This window comes from Acanthochromis polyacanthus, chromosome 20 (genome assembly GCF_021347895.1).
Source record: "Acanthochromis polyacanthus isolate Apoly-LR-REF ecotype Palm Island chromosome 20, KAUST_Apoly_ChrSc, whole genome shotgun sequence".
Classification (NCBI taxonomy): domain Eukaryota; kingdom Metazoa; phylum Chordata; class Actinopteri; family Pomacentridae; genus Acanthochromis; species Acanthochromis polyacanthus.
In genome coordinates, this window is record NC_067132.1 from 13,411,007 (window position 1) to 13,435,020 (window position 24,014).

A 24,014-nucleotide genomic window follows, 5' to 3' on the forward strand; every position below is an offset into this window, starting at 1 on the left:
TTCATCCAACAACCCCACAGCACACAGGTTCTTATCTTGATTCGGTCTTTAATGAATATATGAGCTTTACAGAGGGAGCTCCTTAAAAAAAACTCTCTAATAATTCAGTAGTGGTGCAGTTTCATTGTGTGCTGCAGGAGTGGAGGGTCTGGAGGACGCCTCAGACAGTAATGCAGTCCAGAACCGAGCCACGAATGTGAGGATCATAAATTTACCGCTAAACGATCCGTTGAAGGTATTATGGGATGGCAGTAATGTCTTGTAAAGCAGAGAGGTGAGCTGGTGAGGTTGAGGAGCTGCCGTGTTTAATTGAAAGAGGAAAGACTGATCAAAAAGATCTTTAACTGGGATCAAACACCCACATATCTGCACAGTTTTCCATTTATGATCTGAATGTTTTTATAGGAATAACTCGCAGCGCAACATAATGCAGCCAAACAAAGGTATACAAGGAATTTGTCAATCAAAGGAGGAACTTTGTAAAAAGATTTGAAATTACATTGAAACTCAAAATGATTTATTTATAGAACCATGAATAAGATTACATTTACAGAGAAAACAAAGATCCCTGAGTGCTCAGTTAAAAAAAAACTTGTACTTTTGCAACTGACAAAGGCTGACAAATAAATATTTTTGTTTTTGTTTGTCTTTTATTCTTGCTGATCTTAAAAGGGACTTTTTTAACTTTTACTTTGACAAGATTTCTGTGTTCTGTGGCAACTGTAAAACAGAACCTGTATCCAATACATCCGAGCATTTCTGTCTTGAAAATTGAAAATTTAGAAATCTACTCTTTTTGAAATATGTGAAACTTTACATTAATCATTTTCACAGGGCCGTCCAGGTTATTGTAAAGTGTTGGAAGCCCCACAGAGACTTAATGCCCAAATAAAGAATCAGTTTTCACCAGTATTGTGTCTATAAATATAGCCATATTTCACAGAACCTAAATTCACTTTTTTTTTTTGCATTAATGGCCCTCCACTTACATTTCTATTTTCTTAATGCTGTTACAGTGTCTGATAAAAATATTCACCCACTGCTGAAATTTTCTTATTTTTTAAATTTTGGATCACTTTGATTTTACTTTTTGGACTAAAATTCCCCCCCAAAAGTGGCATTTTGCATGTCATTTTACCTCGTTCTTCTCTGCAAAACTGCTCTAGATCTGTCATATTCATGGGGGATAAAGCGTGAACAGCCATTTTCAAATCCAGCCACAAACTCTCCGTTGAAGTGAGGTCTGGATTTCTACATGTTAACCACATACATGCCTTGTGTTCCTTCAATTTCTAAATGTCGGATTTATATTCCGAGGGATGTTCAGTGACTTGAAATTTTCTTGTATCCATCCTCTGATTTCTATAGGGGGGTAAAAAGTAGAGAAAAATCTAAATGAATTGCCCTCTGGGGTTAAACAAAGTTGTCTGAATCTGAATAACCTTTCCACTGAGTTGCTTGAAGTGCTATGTCTAACTTTGATACACAGAGACGAGTTTTAAAGAGTTCAATCAACAACCGGAGAGAGGTTGTAATTTTTTAACTAAACTTCTGCTGTGCAAAATTGTAAAGCTGGGCATATATTGCAAATGAAATGAAGGAGGCTCGTACAGTCGGATGTAACCCAGTTTGCTATTAACCCCCAAATGTCTCCAAAAAGTGAGAAGGTCATGACCTTAATGACCTCAGCAGTAGCTACAACACTGCCAATTTGTTCGACTTCTTCTTCTCACAATTTTACAACACAACAACTAAACATTTGCATACCTAACATTACATTCAACTCAAAATAATTCATTTTCGATCTGCTCCTCGAGGTCACTTTCCATTTCCCAAATTGTGACAAATGTTTGCCTTTATAGTGAACATTTCAAAAGAGCACTAAGAAGCGAATAACTTTGAGTCTTGGAGGCCTGCCTGGACGCACCGGTAACGACTCCGAGGACTATTATTGGATGTTAATGCCAAGAAGAAATGTGCTCAGAGGCTGGACTCCCCTGCTGCTCCCTCCTCGGCTCCCTGCAGGTGTCGCTGTGACAGGATGTGTTTCAGAGTGTCCAGCTCCTGTGTCAGCTGTCCTATCCTCATCTGCAGCTTCTGGTTCTCCTCCTGCAGCTGCAGGGCCCTCTGCTGGGTCAGCAGGATCCTCCGCCGGGCCTTGTCCCGGCTCTTCCTCACCGCGATGTTGTTCCTCTCCCGCCTCAGCCGGTACTCTGCGCTGTCCTTGCTGATGCTCCTCTTGGTCACCGGGGCTCTCAGAGTGGGCAGCAGGAAGGGGGAGAAGTCCTGCAGTCAGAAGAACAATAACAGTTAACCCTGGTGTTTGAAAATGAGGGGGAAAAATACATTTTCACGGGGAAACTTCTGATGCCCACATTTTCAACATTTTTTTGGGAAATTTTGGAACATTTTTTTGGTGGAAAAAAAGAAATGTTAAGTTTCTTTAAGAACATTCACAAAAAAATCAACCAAAATCCAGCTGGATTTTGGTTGATTTTTTTGTGAATGTTCTTAAAGCAAATATTAGAAGTTTTACTGATATATACATAATTATTGGCACCCCTTGTTAAGATGTGTTAAAAGCCTTAAAATAAATTCAATTTTTATTGCAGAAGCATACTCTCACATTGACAATTGTAGAAACATTTATTATAGGAGAAGATTGCATGCTGTTTTGTTGGCAAAAGATATTAACATGAGGGTGCTAATAACTGTGGCACACATGATTTGATGTAAAAGAATTATTTCTTAATGTGTCTGAATAAATGTACTTGAATTAAATGTTGGATTTTCCTCTTTTTTTCATTGTGGTCCTATATTATTTAGAAAAAAAATGAATTTATTAGAAGCTAAAGACCATATCTTAACCAGGGGTGCCAATAATTATGGAGGGCGCTGTATGTAATCACTTGAGATAGTTTTAGGATTTTTTTGGAAGCTTTTTACTCATTTTTTTTGAAAATATTTCCAAGAATATTCTTGCAAAATTTGCCTTTTTTTTTAAAACATTTTTTAAAATATTTTTTTAAGGGAAACTTTTAAAGAATTATTGGAATTTTCTTCCTGAAAGTTTTGCAAATTTTCTGAAATTTGGAGATTTTTTTTTTTTGCTGAATTTTTAGATTTTTTTTTAGACGAGGAAACAATATTTTTAGGTGCCCATAAATGAAGACAACAGGAGGGTTAATGTCCTTTTATCCTCTCTCACCTGCTGAGTGCTGCTCTGGTGGTGGTTGGTGCTGGACGGGCTGGAGGTGTTGGTGAGGCAGGACGTCGTGTACGGCAGGTACGACAGCCCCATCATCTGCTCCGCCACTCTGTCGTCGCCGCCCCTCATCATCCCCTGAGGGTGGCCGTACGAGATCATGTCCATCTGATTCATCTGGTTGGCCGAGGCAGCCTGGTTGGAGGAGACGGGGTTCAGGGCCTGGCCTTGGCCCTGTCCCGGGTAGGAGCTCACCCACTCCTGGATGACAGAGGACACCCTGGAATCAGACATCTGGAAGGGGGTGAAAAAGTGGAAAAGACACGGTTTATTCTCCTCTTTAATTTTGTTTGTTTGAAAACGAGAACAAAAAGACAAGAAGACAGATATTAGAGTGATTAGTTAATATGCAGGCTGAGATTTTACATGTAAAAGGTACTATCTGATGATCTTATTATGCTGAATGCTTCCTGAAAAAAGCAATAAAATCTGATACATAAATACACTGCCATTTAAAAGTTTGTGATCTCTTTGAAATGTCCTTATTTTTGAAAGAAAAGTATTTTTTTTCTATAAAGACAACGTTAAATTCATCATAAATTCATCTGTTTAAATGGTAAATGACTATTTTAGATGGAAACGGCTGATTTTTAATGGAATATCTCCATAGGGGTACAGAGGAACATTTCCAGCAACCATCACTCCTGTGTTCTAATGCTACATTGTGTTAGCTAATGGTGTTGAAAGGATCATTGATGATTAGAAAACCCTTTTGCTATTATGTTAGCATGTGAATAAAAGTGTGAGTTTTCATGAAAAACATAAAACTGTCTGTGTGACTGCAAACCTTTTAATGGTAGTGTAAATACACACACATACACACAGTTACAGTTTTCTGGAATTTTCCCTACTCAAGCATAATAGACATTTTAGTTTATCAAATTGCAAAACACAGACTTATTTCCTCAACTGTACATGGATTGTGACTGTTGTTGTGTGTAGTCACAACCTATTGTGAGCAGGATAAACCCGGTCATGGATTGGTACCTGATGATAGATGAAGCAGTAAAAATGTTCTTGACCAGCTACTATAAAAAATAATTAGCTGGTAATAATAAATAAATACATTTTGCTATAATTCAACATGCTGAAGGGACTCATTCTGCTTCATACCGTCTACCTTTACCCTGGAGTTTTTAAAAACATTTTGCAGATTATGTTAAGAATCCGGGACTTGTGCTGACAAAGGAGGATTTTGCTTACCTCAGTATTTCTTATTTCATACAGCATACAAATGCAAATTTCTTTGCTTTGCTGCTCATCTTACATCTTACCCTCTTTGGATAAAGACACTCAGTTCATACAGGAACAATTTTTTAAAACTCCTAAAATAGTGATCACAGTAATAATAATGATCAAAATAATAATAATATATAAAGGAATCAAGTTGAGTTTAAAGTTTATGATTATCGATATTCCCCTCTTGTTCACACTTTGTTTTAAAATCTAAATGTGCAGTATTAGATATAATCGAAGTCGATTTTATTTAACTCCAAATAACTTTTCACCATTTCTTTCTTTGAAAGAGGGTGAACTCTTGCGATTGGAGCCATTACATAAGACAAATGTCAAATGACTAATGGCTTTTATTTTTGTTGTTTTATTTATTCAAAAGGTCAGAGCTATAGTTACATTTATTTACTGTCTGCACTAATTTATTCACACACAAAGAAAGTTTTAAAGATTTGACTCACCATGACTTATCTCTCCACAAACTCTCAGAATATTCTTCAGGTTCTCCTCAGACAGTTTGACTGGAAATGGCAGACAGGTACCATCTGATTATCACACATCTCTCTCTCTCTCTCTCTCTCTCTCTCTCTCTCTCTCTCTCTCTCTCTCTCGCACTCACGGACACACACACACACGACCAAAAATGTACAGAGAAAGTGTAGATTAACTGTCTTTGAGTCACAATATATCTACAGATTGTTTATCTTTAATAGCTGATAACAGGAAGAACGTGACAGACTGCATTTATGTCGTCTGCTTATTTTAAACTTTTTTTATATAATGCATGAATTCAACAATTTTAAGCGCCAGATCATTTCAAATAATATCCGTATTAATAATGGATTTTAGCTAATAAAATGCTGATGGTATATTGCCACTCTTAACTTAACAGTAACTTTCGCACAACTTGATATTTTGACTCTCCAAATTCAGCGACACTTCTGTCCTCCTGCGGCTCCCGTAGTTTACAATGAAATTAAAATGGCGGCTCCTGTTGACAACGTGAGTATCACCGAGCTAGCTGCTTCGTTATGAGCTTTTTATTCTATCTTCCCACCGAAAATTTTTACATACAAGCCATTCTTAATCCGTTAATGTTTATAATGAAACCCTCCTCGATACAATAGATTGGTGAAAGTGAGGTTTTAAATAGTTTTATTTGTAAAGACATGTGCTAACCAGCTAGCAGCTAGCTTCAAACTTCTTCCTTTCTGAGTCTCAGCTAACTTTCAGTGTGTATAGAGTTTACAAATTCATGCGTTGTATGTCTAACATGTCATTCATTTGTCTTGTAGGATTTAATTGAAAGTGATTTACCCAAAGCTGTTGAGCTGCTGAATAATCTCACAGAACAGGTACGAAAAAAAACATGCTGTCTTTTATATTTATCTAGTAATCCCATGCAGAAGCGTTGTGGTGATCTTGTAACATTTGGGATCGACCAGCCCAGAAATCTTAGCATTTTAATGTAATAAAGTGCGCAATTTTCAAGTTAGTTTGGGATAAAAGGAATATATAATGGGGAACACTTTCTCTGTACTCAGCCCATGTTCCAGAGGGAGTTCAGTGTATTTTATAGATTGTTTGAATAATAATTCCATTTAATAGTATGAGTGACTGAATCTTTATGTAGTCCAGGAGCAGAGACGCTGCTGCTGTTTATGGTATAAAGTTCACCTAAACAATACCCCCAAATAAGTAACTAATCATATTCAGAACAAAACTGTGTTTGCCTCCAACAGCTAATGGTTGTAGTTTACGCCCTCTGTGCTGTTCATCCATCTGTGTTTTTGCTAAAATGTAGAAAAAGTCATATTCGGATTCTGTCCTGTGCTGCTAAAGCCCAGGTTCAATAATGCCACTGACCCCATGTAATACTTGTCATGTTTCTTAGTACTTTCTTTCTTTCTAATAATAATTCTACAGGGACATTTGGATCTATTATAGTTCTGTTGTTAGATTTCAATCCAGCTGTTGCATTTTGTATTTGTCCTAACTGCTGAGCCTGACCCAGGATCTGTAGATTTGAGGCTTCACCACAGATACAACAAATCTCTTTTCTCTATAGGTGGCCTCAGTCACAAGTCATGTTCGTGAGCTGCTAACTAAAGTCAGAGATGGGGTGTTTAAGACGTCAAAGGTGAGCGAAGACTTCATTAGAGCTCTTAATAGAAATCCTGACCAGCAAGGCTCCCCAGGTTCATCCTTTTCTTAATTTAATTAGCTGTATTATTATGAGGGAAACCCAGCATGATTCTGCAAGATGGGTTCTTGTCTGAAACAGGTACTGTCTTACCTTCATTATGTACTTGTAAAATGGTAAATACTTTAGTTTGCAATGTGTTTATGTGGCAGGGTTTTTCCTACACAGAGGATTTATTTTTCATCACCCAGAGTGAATAAACCTCTCCAGCTGCACAGGAAAATCACCAAAATAATAGAAACGAGAATATTTTGTTCATTGGGGTTTTATTTACTTAAGGATAATAGACATTTTTGTATATCAAATTATAAATCAAATACAGTTACACAGACCAGGGATTGGCCAAATACCAGCCTGGCCTATTATCATCTCCAATATTCAGCATTTTTCTGACTACGAGTATGTTATTCTTTTGTTTAAATTTGCTCTTTTGGCTCTGATGCAGCCGCTTCTCTTTATCTGTAGTCACCACAGGAGCAGTAATTGCCTATTAATGTCTATTAATACTGAAGAATGTTTTAAAAAAGGGTTTAAATTAAACATCTGTGAAAAAATATGTAAAGAAAGAAACAAAGTTTTGCCTTGGAGTTTGTGTTATTCTAAATTTTGACACCAATATTTTCTTTTTTATAGTAGATATATATTTGTTGTAAATATCAGTTACAGATAGATGGTTTCCTGCTCAATGGAAATGACTTTTAGACATGAAAATAGGCATAAGGGGGCAAAGAACTTAACATCATAGTGCCGTGCTGTCCAGTTTTATCACTTAACTACAATAATATTTGATCCAAGTCCTGTTGAGATCATCTTCAGCTCTCTCTGACTCTCTGTCCGTCTTCTCTCTGCAGGGTTTGTCGTTCTTGGACCTTCGGTACCATCTGCTGCTCTTCTACCTTCAGGACCTCACTCACCTGATCAGCATCAAGACAGAAGGAGGCAAAATAAAAGAGAGCGATGCCTTGAACAGAGTGGTCACAATCAGAACGGTCCTGGAGAAAATGCGGCCGCTGGACCACAAGCTGAAATACCAGATTGATAAACTGGTGCGCACAGCTGTTACTGGAAGTTTAGGTGAGACTGATGTCACTGATCTGATGGTTGACTTGAAGGACAAATATCTGACTCATGGTTTTTTGTAAGCTTTGCAATCATCCACGTTTTATCGGCTCAGCGATGTCTCATTGTTCTGTTGATTCCAGCTGAAAATGACCCACTGCAGCTGCGTCCTAATCCTGAGAATCTCATCAGCAAAGTAAGGCCTGAAGAGCACGGTCATTTTAATCCCTCTTTTTATTCGGGTTGCCCAATTTCATTTTTATTAGGCGTATAATACTGTTTCATACTTAACCCGTAGATGCACGAGTGATTGAACCCGACACTCTTCCATAAGTGGGTCATAAAGGACCCGTATGAGAATCAATGTGTTGTTGTTTTTTTTTTACCATTTTTGTTATTTAAGAATAATAATTTGTATTATTGTTTGTATTATATTTTTGTCCACATAAGAATAGTTTCATGTTTTAAATATGATCATTTTTAACTTTCTAACATATTTTCAACATTTTGATAATTGAAAAAGAAGAATATTACACAGAACAGCAGTAGAAGAATGTCTGCGTCCATTTTGTAGACATCTTTCCACTGTTTTGATCCAGCTGTTGCTCTAAGTGTGTGAACTGCATCCCTTCTTGTATGATATTATCAATGATAAAGAGCTTGGTGTCATAATACAAATGTCAGAATTTCTTCAAAAATATAAAAGGCACCTTAAAATATTTAATGGAATGATATCCAAAACATATTTGTTGAGGAATAAATGAAATGATAAAAACATTTCATGACAAAGATACCGCAAGAAAAGGACCTCACCGGGTCATTTTTGACCCACTTATGCATCTACGGGTTGATTAATGTTAATGCTTGTTCTTTTCGTTGTTTCAAGAAAGTCAAGGGACAAACGGTAAATACAGACTGACTGTTTTTCTTTGTGTGCTTTTTCCCCCAGCTGGGTGACTCTGGGGAGTCTGAAGATGAAGCTGAGACCAAAGCAGCCTCAGAGAAGAAAGCAGCTCACTCTAGTGGCAGGAAATATGTACCGCCAAAGATCGCTCCAATGCATTACGGTAACATCGTTCACCTCTGGAACTGCAGCTTCACATTATAAACACTCACCAACACAGCCGATATTTATTTCATGTTGAGGTTAAGTTCATCGTTCAGAAGGAAGCAGACCTTATACCACCTCACATCTGTAGAACAGTGTGGCACAGTTACCTTAGAAGATACTCATTAATGCTGTTTTCACCCGTCGGTCACCCACATTGCAACCTTTTTCCTTCAGAGGGTGACATGACAGAGGCCGACAGGAAGAAGGCCCTGGTGGAGCGTCAGCGAAGAGCAGCTCTGAGAAGCTCTGTGATCCAGGAGCTGAGGAAGCAGTACAGCGACGCCCCCGAGGAGATCAGAGACAGACGGGACTTCCAGAGCGAGAGGGAGGGCCGCGAGGAGCTGCACAGGTTCTCACATGTTTGTTATTTAGAACGGAAAGAAAGCCATATGTTAAGCTACTTTACTACATCTAGTGGTATGTGTCCCATAAAGCCACGCTTGCATACAGTGTTTTGCAGATATCTTGTCATCTACCAGCACCTTCCACAAATGAATCTTGGCACTCTTGTGTTTGTCAGTTTTTGTTTCCCAAGCATCCTTGTTAAATCATGTTTTCCTCTCAGGAAACATTATGAGGAGTCGATGATGGTGCGTCTAAACATGCCGAAGCATCAGAAGAACGCCAAGAAGAGAGGCATGATGGGCATGTCCGGCCAGCTCAGCGGCATCACACACTTCAGTGACATCTCAGCTCTGACGGGTGGCAATGGTGGACAGGTGAGTTCTTCCAGGAACATCGAACGCTGCTGCTGGAGCACAATTGTCAATCCAGATGTTATTTGATTTGGGTTTGGACTGATGTTTCCTGGTAGTTTGGCTCAGGTGGAGCAGGAAGCGAAGACTCCAAGTTACCCTGAGCTTTGGGCCCATGTATCGGATTGTTAATTGAATTGAGGCTGGACAGGCTTAATTATTTATCCTGACTGTCATTCAACTTGGGCTGCCTCCAGCACACAGTTATTGCTGGACAGGAGACGTGTGTGTTTTGAAGGGGTCTGGCATGTTTAGCTTGAAATGCTAATACATGTGGGTACCTCAGTTGTCTGCTGCAGTGTTTGCTGGCAGCTTCTGCAGGTTTGGCACGCCATCCTTCTCTGTTCTGTTTCCTGTCTCAATCCACTGTCTGCTGCCATTAAAATTACTAATGACTTGGACTAATGACCGTTCAGCCTCTTGCTGATAAGTTTGCTCCAGTGCGTGCAGATGTGGAAAAAACCCTTCAGTTAAGTGTATTTAAGAGGACTTGGAAAATCCATGAGCTATGTTTAGAGGTTGTCCTGGACACCACGAGAAGCCGCAAATAGATGTCGCCAACAGGCCCATCTCCGAGCAGCATGAATGGAAGCTTTGTTTCCTCTGTTAATTTTGATTGCATTCTTAAAGTGGCTGCTGGTTTTAAGACATTTTTTTTATTGGTGCAGGACGGGGACGGCGGTCGACCCAAGAAAAAGAAGAAACTCATGAAGAAGAAAACAAAAAGAAAAGGTGAGAACGTTCAAAGACTGAATTAGTCAGTTAAAGCGATTCAGTCTCACGTAATTTTGTCTTTCTTGGGTTTCTTATAGTTTTTTTTTAATCAACCTGTAACAATTATAGCTGTCATTCTGTCCTAAATCATTCAGTTTAAGTGCAGCTTTCAAGGTTAATAATTTTGTATTTCTTTCTTCTGCAGCTTTCAAGAAGCACAGATAGATCTGAAGATGTCAGAAGACTTCTTCCCAACACATGTTGTCTTTTTAGTGTAGTTCATTTCAGTCACACTGTACTAAAACTTCTCCACCGGTTTGCTAACATTCAGTATTTGGAATAAACATCTACTGTTGACTCTTTGATTTGCACGGCACACTCACTTATTACCATTAGAGGGCAGTCATGTTGCCCTCATGTTAGAGGTACCAATTAAGACTTTGGAATGTTGAAAGAATTTCAACATTCCTCTCCTTCTTTTGGACTAATTAACCCCCTGTGAGAGCTGTGATAATGTAGAGAAAAAAATGTAGTGAAACACACTGAGATCTTAAACTGAACCCATTCCAGATCTCTAGAGAGCTGCTGGATAAACAGCCAGATGTTGGTGAGGCACACTTCATTACTTAAGTAAACTCAGCTTGCGAATGGATGACTATAGGCCTTTTAATGTCACAGTAAGGGATGCACTAAAAATGTTTGAACGTGTGCAGCTTGGTCAGTGTATTATTTCAAGTAACATTAAAACGTTGAAGGTGTGGCGTTGTTTCGTTCCAGATTTCTATGATCTCACTTTTTATTCGATACTAAATGATTCATTCTAAAAAGATGAACACATCTGTTCTTCACTAGGGGTCCAACAAAAATATGTCTAATCACCACTTGTTACTCAGAACAAACTCAGACACGGTTTCATTTTTACACAATGTCTTTATTTTTTTTTTTCCTAATTACAGACTCATGGGTTAAAAATAAAAATAAAAAAAGCAAAACATTTGTTCAAACCCACTCCCCCTTTTCAAAAAGAAGAAAAAAAAAAAGGTCTCCACACAAATCCCACCCCTGACTTTCCCCGCCCTAAAATAACAGCTCCGGCCCACTCCTTTTTTAAAATTTTAATTAATAATCAATGCTGTTAGCTCATCAGCCTTCCTCAGACAAGCCGTGACTGCACTGCGCGTCGTCAGAGAAAGGGGGCACCTTAAGGTCCGCACTGTACACCCCAAAAAACACCCTCGTCTCTGGTCCTGCCTTCCTCACTCTCACGCAAACTTGCCTGCCTGCCACTCAGCTATGTTGGCTTCAGCTCTCTGTATATAAATCATGTGTTGGGTTGGCTGCCTGTTTAGTGCCATCTGTACTGCAGTGTGTGTGTGTCGACAATGTGTGTGTATGTGCACGTCTGTGTGTGTGTCTGTGTGAGAGATTTGACGTGTGAAAAGGACTAAAAGCATCATCAGCGTTTGCTGTTGTAGTAAATGCCCCCAGCGGCGGGCCTGTGGTCGCCCTGCCCCCCTCCCCCGCCCCCCCACACCGACAGGATGGGGTGAGTGTGCATAGCGGGAGCAGAGAGAGAGAGAGATGCTGCGGAGACAGTGGGGGGGGCCGGCGCCACCTGGGGAGGGGTTGTCAGCCTCCACTGGTCCTGAAACCTGAAACGACAAGAAGTGGTCTAATATACAGAGAGAGGAGGGGGGAGGGAGGGAGGGAGGGGAGAGACGGGAGACAAGGTGCACAGAAGGGGGAGGAGATGGAGGGAGGGGTTGCATGGAAAATAAAAAGAATAAAATAAACTGATGCGTTTGAAAAGGATTGAAAAAAGAAAAAAAAAAAAAAAAAGAGTGGTGGCCATGCCAGAGTTGGAGTATGGAGCGGTGAGGACATGGCAGCAAAAAAAACCAAAAAAAACCCACCCAGGAGACAAAAAAAGAAAAAAAACAAAAGAAAAGGTATTATACAGGTAAAATCCCACTGAAAACTGAAGGTCCATCACTGTCCAGAGATCAGCGGACAGCCAGAAACAATTAAAGGTAGGAGGAGGAAGACAAAGCATGAGTTAGAAGATGCAGGGAGGGTAAAAGGAGGGCGAGAGAGGGGCAGAGAACGGCAGACACAAAAGGGGTTGAGAGGGGGTGGGGAGGTAATGATATACTCCAAACCACAAACTTAACACAACAAACACTCCATAGCTAGTGGAAGCTTCACATATGTATGCTACATTAAAGAACAAAAGTAATGGACAGTATTTTTTTCCCTCTCTTCCTCGTTGCTGCTGTTTTTTGTTTTTTTCCCTCTTTCCTTTTGGTGGTGGTGGTGGTGGTGGTGGTGGTGGAGGGTGAGTGGGTGGGCTGTGTTGGTGATGGTGTGAAAGCAGGAGGTCACAGCCAGATCAAAGGAGACACATCTGCAGCCTGAGATACCATCATCTTCTCCCGTCCCTACCCCCTCGACAGAAAAAAAACAAACAAAAAAAAAAACCAAAGAAACCTGCCACCGTGTTCTCCCCCCAAACGTATACCTTACCAGGGGTGACCGCATCAACCTCTGCATCAACACGCACGTTCACACACAATCTCACACTGCGGCCAGTCAGTCTCTCTGTCCAGGAGGAGTGTTTTGGGGGTTTGTTTTTTTTTTTTCCTTTTTTGTCTTTTTTTTCTCTCTTCTGGGGTTTTCTTCTTTTATTGTTGGGGAACAGGGGAGGACTCTCTTTCATATTGTGTGTGTGTGTAATTTTTTCTTTTTTTTACGGGAACAGAGAGGGGGAGAGGGTTGATAGTAAGGGAGTATTGGGGAGGGGGAGGAGGGTGTTTAGTAAGGGGAATACCACGATGTTGTTCGCCCTCGGCCCCTGGAAAAGAGAGAGAAAAAGAGGGTGAGTTTTTTTCTGTTTGGCTTAAGAAGACGGACACCAATTTCCTGGTGTGATAAGATATAATATAAATATGCGTGTGTGTGTGTGTGTGATTGTGGGCAGAGAACGGGTCAGAATTTCAGTCCTAGACATAAACTGACTGGGGAAAGAATGGATTTATTTGTAAAAAAACGGAAAAAACAGCGTGTTTAGGACAGTGTTCACAGATCGCTAAATAGACATACCATCTTAACGGTATTGTGCCTTTGATCTTACGAGGTGTCGCGCTACAATCTGGAAGAATAAATAGACTGGAGTGGTGAAAGAAGCTGAAAGCAGCTTTGTCAGGAGAGGAAAAGTGTTTAATTTCCAGATATTAGGATAAAATGATTAGTGTGTGGGCAGTGAGGGGACAGCAAAGGCACGCTCTCTCCCTCTTTCTCTCTCTCTCTGTCTCTCTTGTGCGAGAGTCGCCTCTGGGGTCGCTGTGGGGAAAGACCTTGAGGACAAACAGCACCACACATATACCCCCAGCAAGACAGTGCACACACACATGCATACATACACGGACACACACGCAATTCGGGGGACAAGACTCACAACTGCACACTCAAAAGCCAGGTAGCAGCAAGCCTCTCGCACCACGCCGTCTCCAGTTTCTCACAGATACACCGCACTCAGTGGCGACAAACATTGGAAAAAAAAAAGAAAGGGCCACACTGGGATTGAAAGTCCAGCGGTTGCTAGGTTAGATGCTGAGATCAGGCTGCAGTAATGAACCCTCGTTTCTGGGAGTGAAGCTGAAACTGAGTCGGAGGGTGTGTATGTGTTGCGTGAGTGGCGGTTCATGTACATGCAAGGAGACAAACAGCACAAAAAAAAAACAAAACAAAGAGGTTCTTCCACATCATGGGTACAGTCTGTGTCGGCAGCATCTTGGCATTTCACCGTACCAGCTTGGGAAGATGACAACAATGAGAGGCTAATTTCTTGAGTGCATGTTAACATGAATTATAGTCGTTGCTCGCTGGCTTTCAGTCAAGGTGGAAGGACTTTCAGGTGCTGGACAAATACCACTCTTTGGCTTTCTTGTCCTTTAATGCTATTAAATTCTGGCAGATGAGACTCTCTGCTTAGAACACTTGCCAAAGCCTTGTTAAAACTTCACTTGTTACGAAACAAAGCCAATCGAAACGCACATATCACTTGGACTGCAATTCCACACTCGCAGCCAAAGCGTTGTGAAATCTTCCCAAGCTCACAACAGGTCGATGCAAAGATTATGACCTGACCACAAGTTTGTGTTCACTCTGGATTCTTTCCCTACAGTAAGACAAGGGGCCAGTGAAACGTGTTATTTGGTTCAGATCGCGGCCTGATTCTGCTCAACTCCGGCAGTCTTAAATAGACCAGTGATGAATTCCTGTTGTAGCAACCAGACAGCTCTTCTGCTCTCCACTGCACCAAGTGATCAAGGCCAGTTCAAGTGGAACAACTCTTTGCATGCTAATCTCTGTGGGCGATTTTTACATATTAACCAAAGCTCTCAGATGAGAAGACACACACAACAAATTTATCAGCAAAACCCCCGCAAAAAGTGTGTTCTCTTTGGTTTTGAGTACAATTGTTGCAGTCAAAAGGCTACAAGTGACCACAATCATCTGACTAAATACAGATAACAGAATTAAAAGCTGGGACTGCTAATATGTAAACTCTTTTACAGGAACTTTTGAGATTACTGGGTGTTTTTGCTATTCTGCAGGATAAATGTGACTTCATTGCTTCTTTCCTACACACACAAACCAATACACTAACTTTAAACTTTTCAAGTCCAAGCAAGTAACACTTAAGGGCCCTTTTCACATTTCCCAAATTGTAGTAAGTACCTTAGCTAGTGAACTCCCCATTCGGATCAGTACATTAAACTTGTGGACTCTTGATTTAATATCAAACCCCCTCAGCTTCTCCTCAGTCTTTGTGTGCCCTGTCCTTCAACACGGGCCAAATCCCAGTGAGTAAACTGGCGGGGTTAGGGTTTCTTGGTATGTGTGGGAGTGGCCCAGTAAGTACACAGACTGATTAGAGAGATTCTGACCTTGAGGTTCAGACGCTTTCCTCACACAAAGGAATGAATAGAGATGTAACGCTTTCTTGTGGGTATTTAAAGACAGCCTGGCTGAAATGGGCATTCCTTGTCCAAATACTCAAATCAAGAGCAAAAAAAGAAACAAGAGAAACTCATGATAAAATGGACTAAACGCTGGCTTGTCAGAAGAAGTCGCCAAGCTGATTAATTGTTGCAGAACACGTTAGACATTAAGTATTAAACAAGAGCCAAACCCCAGATGCTATCAGAATCTCTCAGTCTTAAATCTTAGTGCATGTGTGAGGAAGTTGGCATGCTGAGCAACACATTCTGCAGAACACCTCCTCTCCCAGCCTCAACAGAAAAAAAAAAAAAAAAAACAGATAGCTCCACAGACAGAGCTCCACCATGGGGCCTCCATGGAGTTCCTTTGTAAGCATTGAAAAAGCAAGGCCACAAATACTAACCAAAGCTTACATAAAGACACACCAGGAGATGTTGTGAATTATACCCCGAATGACCTGTCACCAGTTTTGCATCATCTGAATTAAAGAAACCTTGCATCTTTTGGTTAAAAGGCAGTTACAAAAAGCTTAATCACATACTCTAAACACTCAGTTTGCAATGACAAAGCACTCAACAAAGACTCAGAGGACGCCACAGCAGAGCTCTGCAGTGAAGAACATCTGTCTGATTTCACAAATACTGTGTGCAGAGAGTTGCAAAAATCCCACTGCACAACACTCAGATCACCACCAGGCTTATTCCACTTGTTTCACATGGATCCCTATGATGGTTTAACCTGCTCTATCAAAACACCACAACCACCATAATGTTGTCCAGCCGCAGCAGATTTTGACTTTACTCTGGATGAGATGCAGCAACAAACACCAAACTGACAAATATCGCTGTAAAACGCCGCTATGCTTCAGGTGACTGTACAAATCATCACACTGTGCAAACCTCTCAGTTATGCAAAGTTATTGGCATCCTCCCAGCTCTCCATCATGAAAAACATCAAGTGTAGGTGCTGCAGCCTTGCACCAGTACCTTTCCGTTACCATTAAGTTTGCAGAAATTGCATTGGCACCGACCCAAACACCGCTCCGACTTACAGAGTGCACGTACAGCCTGGGAAGCATAAACTGTGTCATGAGTCTGTTGGGCTGCATTGAAATGGTCATGTGTGATGTGGCATGCCATGGAGCCCTCAGTCCCACAGCTGATGTAATGTGGTTTCTACCCTAGCTGCATTGTATGTTTGTGTACCTGTGTCTCATTCACAGCTTCTAATGCAGTCTCTGGTCAAAAAAAGCCTGATATTATCCAAGGATACAAATTAGAATTTATTTCATGTTGAGGTAGTCGTAGCGAAGAATTACAACTGATGTTCAAGTACATATCACAATGAAATATGCTTTTGACTTTAATGAATTTCATAAAGCTCGTAGCTGCAGCAACAGTTACACACTACAGACAGATGTCAGAGTTACTAATGGATGTGTGACGACCTTTGGAAATCCCATCAGCACGGAAAATGTTTTGCTTGCTCTCATTCTATGCTTTCCTCCTCAATACTAACGGATCATTAGTACAGAAAAATACTTATCTCATGTCCAAATTTAGCCAAATCCAGTTTATTTCATGCTTCTATTTAAAAAAAAACAAACAAAAAAAAACACGCTTTTTCCTACTTCATGCTACCCCTGACGACAAAAGGAAAAAAAACGGACAACAATTTGCGTCGCCTCAGAGCGATGTGATGAATGTCTCAGCCAGCATATTCTGGATAAGGAACTGAAAAATGACACCAAGTAATTGATGGCCTGAAGTCTCGAGCTTACTTAAAATGAGCTAAAACTGTCCAGTTCATGGCTTATGATTCCCGTCTCATTATTTTTTTGCAGGTTTTCCTTTCAAGTGTGACAAGTTGACACTAACAGTGATTCTTTTAACAGGGTCGCCTCTCCTAACCTTGATGTTCAGATCACCAAATCCAAAGCAGTACAAAGAGAGAACAGTGGTAACCCTGGGTACCATTGAAATATGACTTCAATTTTCTGTCCAGTTTTCTTTTTCTATAATTCCAACATCACCGCTCTGTACTACAAAAAAACTAAATACATTTCTTTGTTCCAAAGCAGCTTCCAACTCTGGCTGGTCATGACGGTCGTCCTGTGCTGCCTGTCCTTTCAGTGCAAACACAGTGACTGGGATGCAGTGCATGCAGGTCATGTGTTCTCCCCAGGTGTCAGAAGTGAGAGGTCTCGGCATCAGCTCACCTGAAGGCCCGTCCTCTGCCTCTGGGTGGTGTGTAACCACTGTAGTAGCGTGCACGTGACGTGAAGCTTCCTCCCCGTGATCGGAACCGAGCTCGTGGAAAGCCGCGGTCTGTGGTGCTGATGCCCGGTCTGTTTGTTCTCTTAGCGCCCACCTGAGGACAAGAAACAGTCACGTAAACAACAACAATTCAGACTGCCCATCTTATGCATTTTTAAAATTACACAAATCCATTCAAGTCAGAATCCAAACATCTTCCAAAAAACTGTCCTTTTACTTTGGAAATCTAACACCTGCTTAGCTTTCTATAGTTGACTGTATAGCACAGAACATAAGGAACCCAAAACATAAACCCCTTCCATTTAAACTTGCAAGTCTCACTATGCAGAAAACCTAAAACGGGAAGGCATAAACAGGCCACCACAGAGGTTTTTCTTGGGTCCAGCAGTAAGAATCAAAGTCAGACACTAATCAATTATTTTTATAAGACCATTTAGTAAATACATGCCCACTCAGCCAATCAGGAGAAACGTACTGAACGTATCCAGAGTGATTTCAGCTAAATTTAGTCAACAGTAGAAAACAGTAACCCTTTTTTTTGTAGTAATCATGAAGTATTATCCCATTTAGTTCATTTTGTAAATGTGCCCAGTATTCTGAGTTGGACAATTCATGATGATTCAGCCACAGTTTATGATCGCATGGAGTCATCATATTTTTGCTACCAATTAGGATAAAAATTCACTGTCACATTGCCCCTTTCCTCTTTACTGATCAAACTGACTTACTTTTCTTGCCATACTGATCAACAGCCTCTAAGAATTTAACGTGAAAATGTTCAAGCTGCACTTCAACAAGAGGCTGAAAATCTAAACGGGTAAACATTTGAAAATCTCTTACCTTTATCTGCCTTCCTCTGAAAAGAGACTCATCCAAAGCCATGGCTGTCCTTACAGACTCCTTGTCTGCAAACTCAATATAGGCAAACCTGCAGGACAACAAAGAACCACTCAGCTACAGAAGTACTCAAAATAAACACCAGTATTATGAGTTGTTATACAACAACTGATTACTAAAGACACCTGACCTTCTACAGATCAACATAATTCGTATACAACTCAAGTCGTTTCTACTAAGAGTTAATGCAGCGTTTATATGGAAGATTCTAAACTGACAGCAACAGAAACCATCTTTTATGTTTGCTGAAATGAAGGAAAAGTATGTTCAAACACTCATTTGATGTAGCCCTGACTTTTGTAAACAAAAGCAATCAAATTTAACCTTCAATGTTAACTGAAAGTTTGGAAAGGCTTCAGTACTTGTGTTTTTCCTTAATGAAAACTATCCATATGTTCTTTTGTGTGATACATTTACAGGTTACCTCTCGTCCACCTCACAGTGAAAAGGCAAAGCATAACGTTGGTTTTTACCCCTTTGGATGCCCTGTGTATTTGTCACACAGGATGGTGACTCTGTTTACTGAACCGCAGCCATGAAAGTGAGCCTCAAGCTCTTCTGCCGTGGCACCATAGTCCACCTGAAGATAGAAAGGTTAAACATCAAAACATGGCCATCACCAATGCCTAGACTCTTAAGAACAAACCATAGTGACATCAAGTGCCCCTGCCAAGTCATATTAATTCAAATATATATATGCAACTTTAAGCTTCTTTGATATGAAAACACAGTATGTGTATTTAAGGAGAGACACAGAACCAGTTCAGAAGTCTTTCATAAACTGACTAAAAATACTTTTAGAAATTTTTCTAGATTACTTCTAAATGTAGAACATAACAGTTTTATGAACATTAACCCATTTATATCTGCTGGTGTGGGTAGTGTTTTACAAGTCAGCTAGCAACTAGACAGAGCAATAAAAGGCATGATCTGTGATATCAGATTGCTGGAAAATCAAATTTGTAGTTGGTGAAATTTCTTGAAAACTAGAATGTGTCTGTGTGCGAAGAGCATCAGTGGGGGAGGCTATCAAAAGACTAAAAACAGACCTCCAGACTGAGATTAGAGACACTGCATAAAACAAGTGTTGCCTTGGTGCTTGACCGGTTCACAGCTTTATGGTGGAGTAGCATAAAGAGAGCACTAAATACTGCCCTTGGGACTCATTTTCCAGTAAGATAGTGAGGTAACCTTAACGGTTAAGCAACCAAGTAATTAAATTAGTCATGTAAAGCATCTCTAGAATACCCTAAAGTGAAAGTGGATACTTAAAAACAAATACAAAAAGTCCTGGAGTAATAAAAGCCAAAATGTAATCCAGTATTTGTTGCACGGCAGACCAAAGGCACAAAGCAGATCTCCATCTATGAACTCAGAAAGTAGAAGTTTATCTGGTGGCCAAACACATAAAATCTGAAAACTCCATAAGTGAGATATGCACTGTACATTATGGTACAGTGTCAGCACATTTCTTCCTTAAACTGAGCATTTTTCTCCGGTGTCATCTCTAAATAAAACACTACAACGAGAGACAACACATAATGTGGCCAAAATAGCATCAGTGTGAGACAACAAACAGAGTTACTCACATTTCCGACATAAATAGACCTGCCATCTGCTTCCATCTTTTCCTCGATGGACATGATGACGGGGCCAACTGCACAGAGGAGAAAGGTGGCAGAACAAACAAACATGAACATCAAAATATTTCATGAAAGGACAAGCATGGAGGAGTGGTTTAACAAGTACATGTCTAAAGACCACATTAAATTTCACTAAATTAAAATTTGAGCTGTTTAGACGCCATTTCCTATGTACTGCATAATGGTGTTCATTCATTCTTTCTGTCTGTACAACAAATCTATTGCTTGCTTTGTGGGTTCAAGATTTAGAACGACCCTTTTCTCTTTTGCACATCAGTCTTAAAAGAGCCGTTAAGGAGATTTTTGTCGCAGTTGTTCAATTAATATACAGTACAAGTAAAATGCTTTTAAGAAACCAACTCATGCACCAGTTACTGAAAGAAATGACCTTTTTGCAGCATTAAACTAACTTTTAAATCAACTTTTCAACCCTACTCAACCAAATCATGAACTAATCTAATAACCAAGTAATAAACGACCCATATTGTAATGTACATTTTAAAGTTAACTTGATAGATTGCAATAAATAAATTATTGTGTAAGAATGTTTCCCCTGAGTGGGCACAAACCTTAGACCTTATATTATTGTGGTGTCTTCCTTCACTGGGTAATTTGACAGTAGAACAAGATAGGAAATGTTAACAGATTGGGGGGGGGGGGGGGGGGGGGGGGGGGGAGGAGAATAGAGCTGGTTTATAAAAAAAAAGCAAACACACCTGGTGGGGGCTGAGATTCATCTGTTTTTCCACCTCGTTCTGTAGCTCCTTCAGCTTCTCTGCCTCTTCCTCCATCTCTCTCACCCGCGCTTTGATTGCCTCCAGCTCCTGCAACACAAACACACATTTCATCAGAGCCGTCAGTCCATCATGTGCACAACTCACCATCACATTAATCACCAGTGACATAGTCAGAAATCGTGAATGACTGTTAAGCTGTGTGAATAAGTTCCTACCAACTAACAAATCATACATTAAAAAAATAATAATTAACAAAATGCCGCCATAACACTGCTCTGAAAACCTTGACTGGTGAGGATGGCAGAGTAGCAAGAATATGCTGAATTTGTGTAAGTAATGCGTTGATATCGTAATATAACATCACACTAAAAAGATGCAACTATATGCTTTGTTTCTGCCTGAAATGGAATAACATACACACTCAGACTACTTTCTTTTAAAAATGTACTGTCTGACTGGTCGTGCATCTTTACTATGGTTACACAAACTCATATCTTGCACATTACTGCCTAAATTTGGCTGCAGTTGCCTCCAAAATCTTAAAAGTGGCCCCTAAAGCCATTTAAAAGAGCATCTTCAGGCCAAGACACACTTGAACATCCTTTAGAACACAAGGGATACAAATTAAAGTTATGAATTGATGCAAGTTGCTCAGTTTTACACATAGTAAGTCACTTTTCCATTAGCATAAAGCCGCCGTTCAGAAACAGCATTTATAAGGAAGACAAGTAAAAACATTTATGATCACAAGTAATTGGTAATCGGTACCATTTAGGCTGCCCATTATGTATAAATAAAAGCACTGACAACAAAAACATGCATATTTCTCTCTGTCAAACACAATATTTGTGGCTGTGAGATTTGAAGAGGACATATTGGCCTCACGCACCTTACAATAGCCATTTGTCTTTTTTTAAATTATTATTTTGACACTCCACAATCACTATGAAGAAAATTGATTTGTTGCTGCTGCTATACAGTCAAAATTCGAGACAGCAAGGCTGGCACCGTTATTTGAATCGATGGCTACCACGGACTCTGTGGTCAGAAGAAAGAAATCAAAAGCCACAAAACCAATAGAGCCAAAATAATTAAATATTTCCACGCTGAACACTGGGATGGCTGTGTCCTCACGTGGGAGCGGACCCTCCTGTCTGACAGTGGTGCACTGCAGCACAGTGGGAGTCACTCCAGCTCAGTCCAGGGCTATTGCCTACGCCGACAGGATTTGGAATATAAAAGCTCTTTGTACAACTGGGTGCAGTGACACAGGCCGACCATATTAAATTCAGATCTTCTCACCACAGGGGAATAAAGGTGCAGTGACGCTATTAGGACCATCTGTCCCCTTTGCATCCATGGGTCTGATAATCTGTCACACCACACATCAACAACCTTTACACCATCATGCATGTGGAGGTGAAGCACTGCCGATATCAACCACCCAGCACTGACACGTTGTGACCACAATTTTTTTGTCGCATATTCAGTGCAAGCTCTTTCACTCCCCTCCCTTTCCATCTTCTCCTTGCTCCAGCAAAAACAGTGAAGGATGCAAACCCAGCCCCTCAAATACCGCAGCCCCCTTTCTTCTGCGTTGTTTGGTCTTACAGCCAGACAACCCCCTCAAAAACCCACCTGGCCATGCTATGCAGACACCACCTGGGAACATGCACCAGTGTGCCAGTGATGGAAAAAAATTAGGCCGACTCACGCAGACTGTGCATCTACGGCCATCAAATAAGATTCAACGGCGTTATTTCCCGCTGATGCATGTTGCTACCCGTCGTCGTTCAATCCAGACGACAGTGCTGGTCAGGTGCACGTCTGCCACCTCCACCCTAGCTTTGTTAAAATCGGCTAGCTTGTTAGCCAGCCAAAACCCTCGTTGTCCCATGGTAATAAATACAGCTAGCGGGCTAATAGTAATTAGCCCCGTGAGCTTAGGGTGCAAATGCCGCAGTTTATCTCGTGATTACTGCCGACAGGTCCGCTAGTCATTTTAGCTCGCAGCAAGCTAACGTTAGCCTGCTGCCGCTCGGTCATTTGCATGTGCACACACACCGGCGCTGAAAATGCAGCAGCCGCCAGCGTAGCGTTAAACGCAAAGGGAATAAAAGACTTCATTACCGTTAGCAGGTCGCCTTCTTAAGGACGTAGACTCGCACAACGGGGGCTAATGGCGGCGGCCTGTCCTACCCTCGCCCCTAACTGTCTCCTGCATCTCCGTCTCGCATTTTTTTGCGACAAGGATTGCCCCCCGCAACGGCTGGAGCTGCTCCCTGGCGCAGAGAAACTGGCGTCGCTGTTGCGCCAATATGGCTGCCGACATCACGCATGTCACCACCCATTTCTACTGCACTGCGTGAACCACAATGGCGGTTAATATCGACCTGGCGATAGCAGTAACGCACACGGCATGTGACCCGAGATTTGTGAGAGAGAAAAACCTACAAATTGGTTGCCTGCATTCACAAACTACTCCGATTTGGTCACAACATGTCTTGGTATTCATGTGGGTTCTCACTGCTGAAACAATGCCCTTCACTTACCGGGTCTTCAATTGCGGCCTCTCCCTCTTCTAACCCCGGTTCTTCGTCACCAACACCCGGGTCTTCCAGCTCGGGATGTCCGGGGTCTGAATCTAGTAGGGATTCCTCCGCCAGTCCGTTACCGAACTCCGCCATCGCCCTGTTCCAACTGTACCGACGCGCCTCGTGGCCAAACCGACGTTGCAGGCCCCTACTCACACACAAGGGGGTAGAGTGAGCGGGGCGGCGGAAAGAAAAAAACGGCGGAAAACGCCGCTTAGTAAAGTTAAAATGGGGAATAAAATGCTAGCTTCGGTTCTATCCACTACTCAAACAGCATGTCACGATGTACATGGACTGCTGTTTCACGCTATCTTCGAGAACTTGTCCTAACTTACGACAGAGAACCTAGTTTATTTACTTAAACGTGTATATAAAAAAGGCGAGGACTCTACGCGAGAGCGGCGGCGTCCCTTCGGTTCAGAAATGGAAGCCGGGGGCGGAGTCATGTATCACTGCAGGCGTAAAACTCTCGATCCCATTGGTCGACGTGCGATTCTAGACAAACCCCCGTGTTGTCTGCCGC

At 41.1% G+C, this 24,014-nt stretch overlaps 3 protein-coding genes across 5 annotated transcripts; 1 reads left to right on the plus strand and 2 right to left on the minus strand.

The window, feature by feature from the left end:
• Positions 1 to 581: 581 nt before the first annotated feature.
• cebp1 (CCAAT/enhancer binding protein (C/EBP) 1) lies at positions 582 to 5,086 on the minus strand. The gene is made up of 3 exons (XM_051940181.1): positions 4,960 to 5,086; positions 3,209 to 3,499; positions 582 to 2,286 (listed from the first exon to the last, which is right to left on the minus strand). Exons 1-3 carry the CDS (start codon positions 4,960 to 4,962, stop codon positions 1,981 to 1,983), a joined length of 600 nt encoding a protein of 199 aa, XP_051796141.1. The 5' UTR covers positions 4,963 to 5,086; the 3' UTR covers positions 582 to 1,980.
• A 353-nt stretch (positions 5,087 to 5,439) lies between these two features.
• Positions 5,440 to 10,702, plus strand: ngdn (neuroguidin, EIF4E binding protein). Its single transcript, XM_022217738.2, has 10 exons — positions 5,440 to 5,500; positions 5,794 to 5,853; positions 6,567 to 6,638; positions 7,553 to 7,775; positions 7,904 to 7,956; positions 8,710 to 8,827; positions 9,046 to 9,220; positions 9,437 to 9,590; positions 10,295 to 10,358; positions 10,546 to 10,702. Exons 1-10 carry the CDS (start codon positions 5,480 to 5,482, stop codon positions 10,563 to 10,565), a joined length of 960 nt encoding a protein of 319 aa, XP_022073430.1. The 5' UTR covers positions 5,440 to 5,479; the 3' UTR covers positions 10,566 to 10,702.
• Positions 10,703 to 11,250: 548 nt separating this feature from the next.
• pabpn1 (poly(A) binding protein, nuclear 1) lies at positions 11,251 to 23,931 on the minus strand. 3 transcript variants are annotated; one of them, XM_051940179.1, is made up of 7 exons: positions 23,450 to 23,931; positions 20,873 to 20,984; positions 20,107 to 20,174; positions 18,991 to 19,097; positions 18,461 to 18,548; positions 17,563 to 17,714; positions 11,251 to 11,992 (listed from the first exon to the last, which is right to left on the minus strand). In XM_051940179.1, the coding sequence occupies exons 1-7, from the start codon at positions 23,582 to 23,584 to the stop codon at positions 11,797 to 11,799; spliced, it is 858 nt and encodes a 285-aa protein (XP_051796139.1). In that variant the 5' UTR covers positions 23,585 to 23,931; the 3' UTR covers positions 11,251 to 11,796. The 3 variants fall into 3 exon arrangements, with proteins under 3 accessions (XP_051796139.1, XP_051796138.1, XP_051796140.1); XM_051940180.1 differs by lacking the exon at positions 11,251 to 11,992 and adding an exon at positions 12,964 to 13,191 and having other exon boundaries at positions 23,450 to 23,930; XM_051940178.1 differs by lacking the exons at positions 20,873 to 20,984; positions 23,450 to 23,931 and having other exon boundaries at positions 20,107 to 20,231.
• Between the last annotated feature and the right edge of the window lie 83 nt (positions 23,932 to 24,014).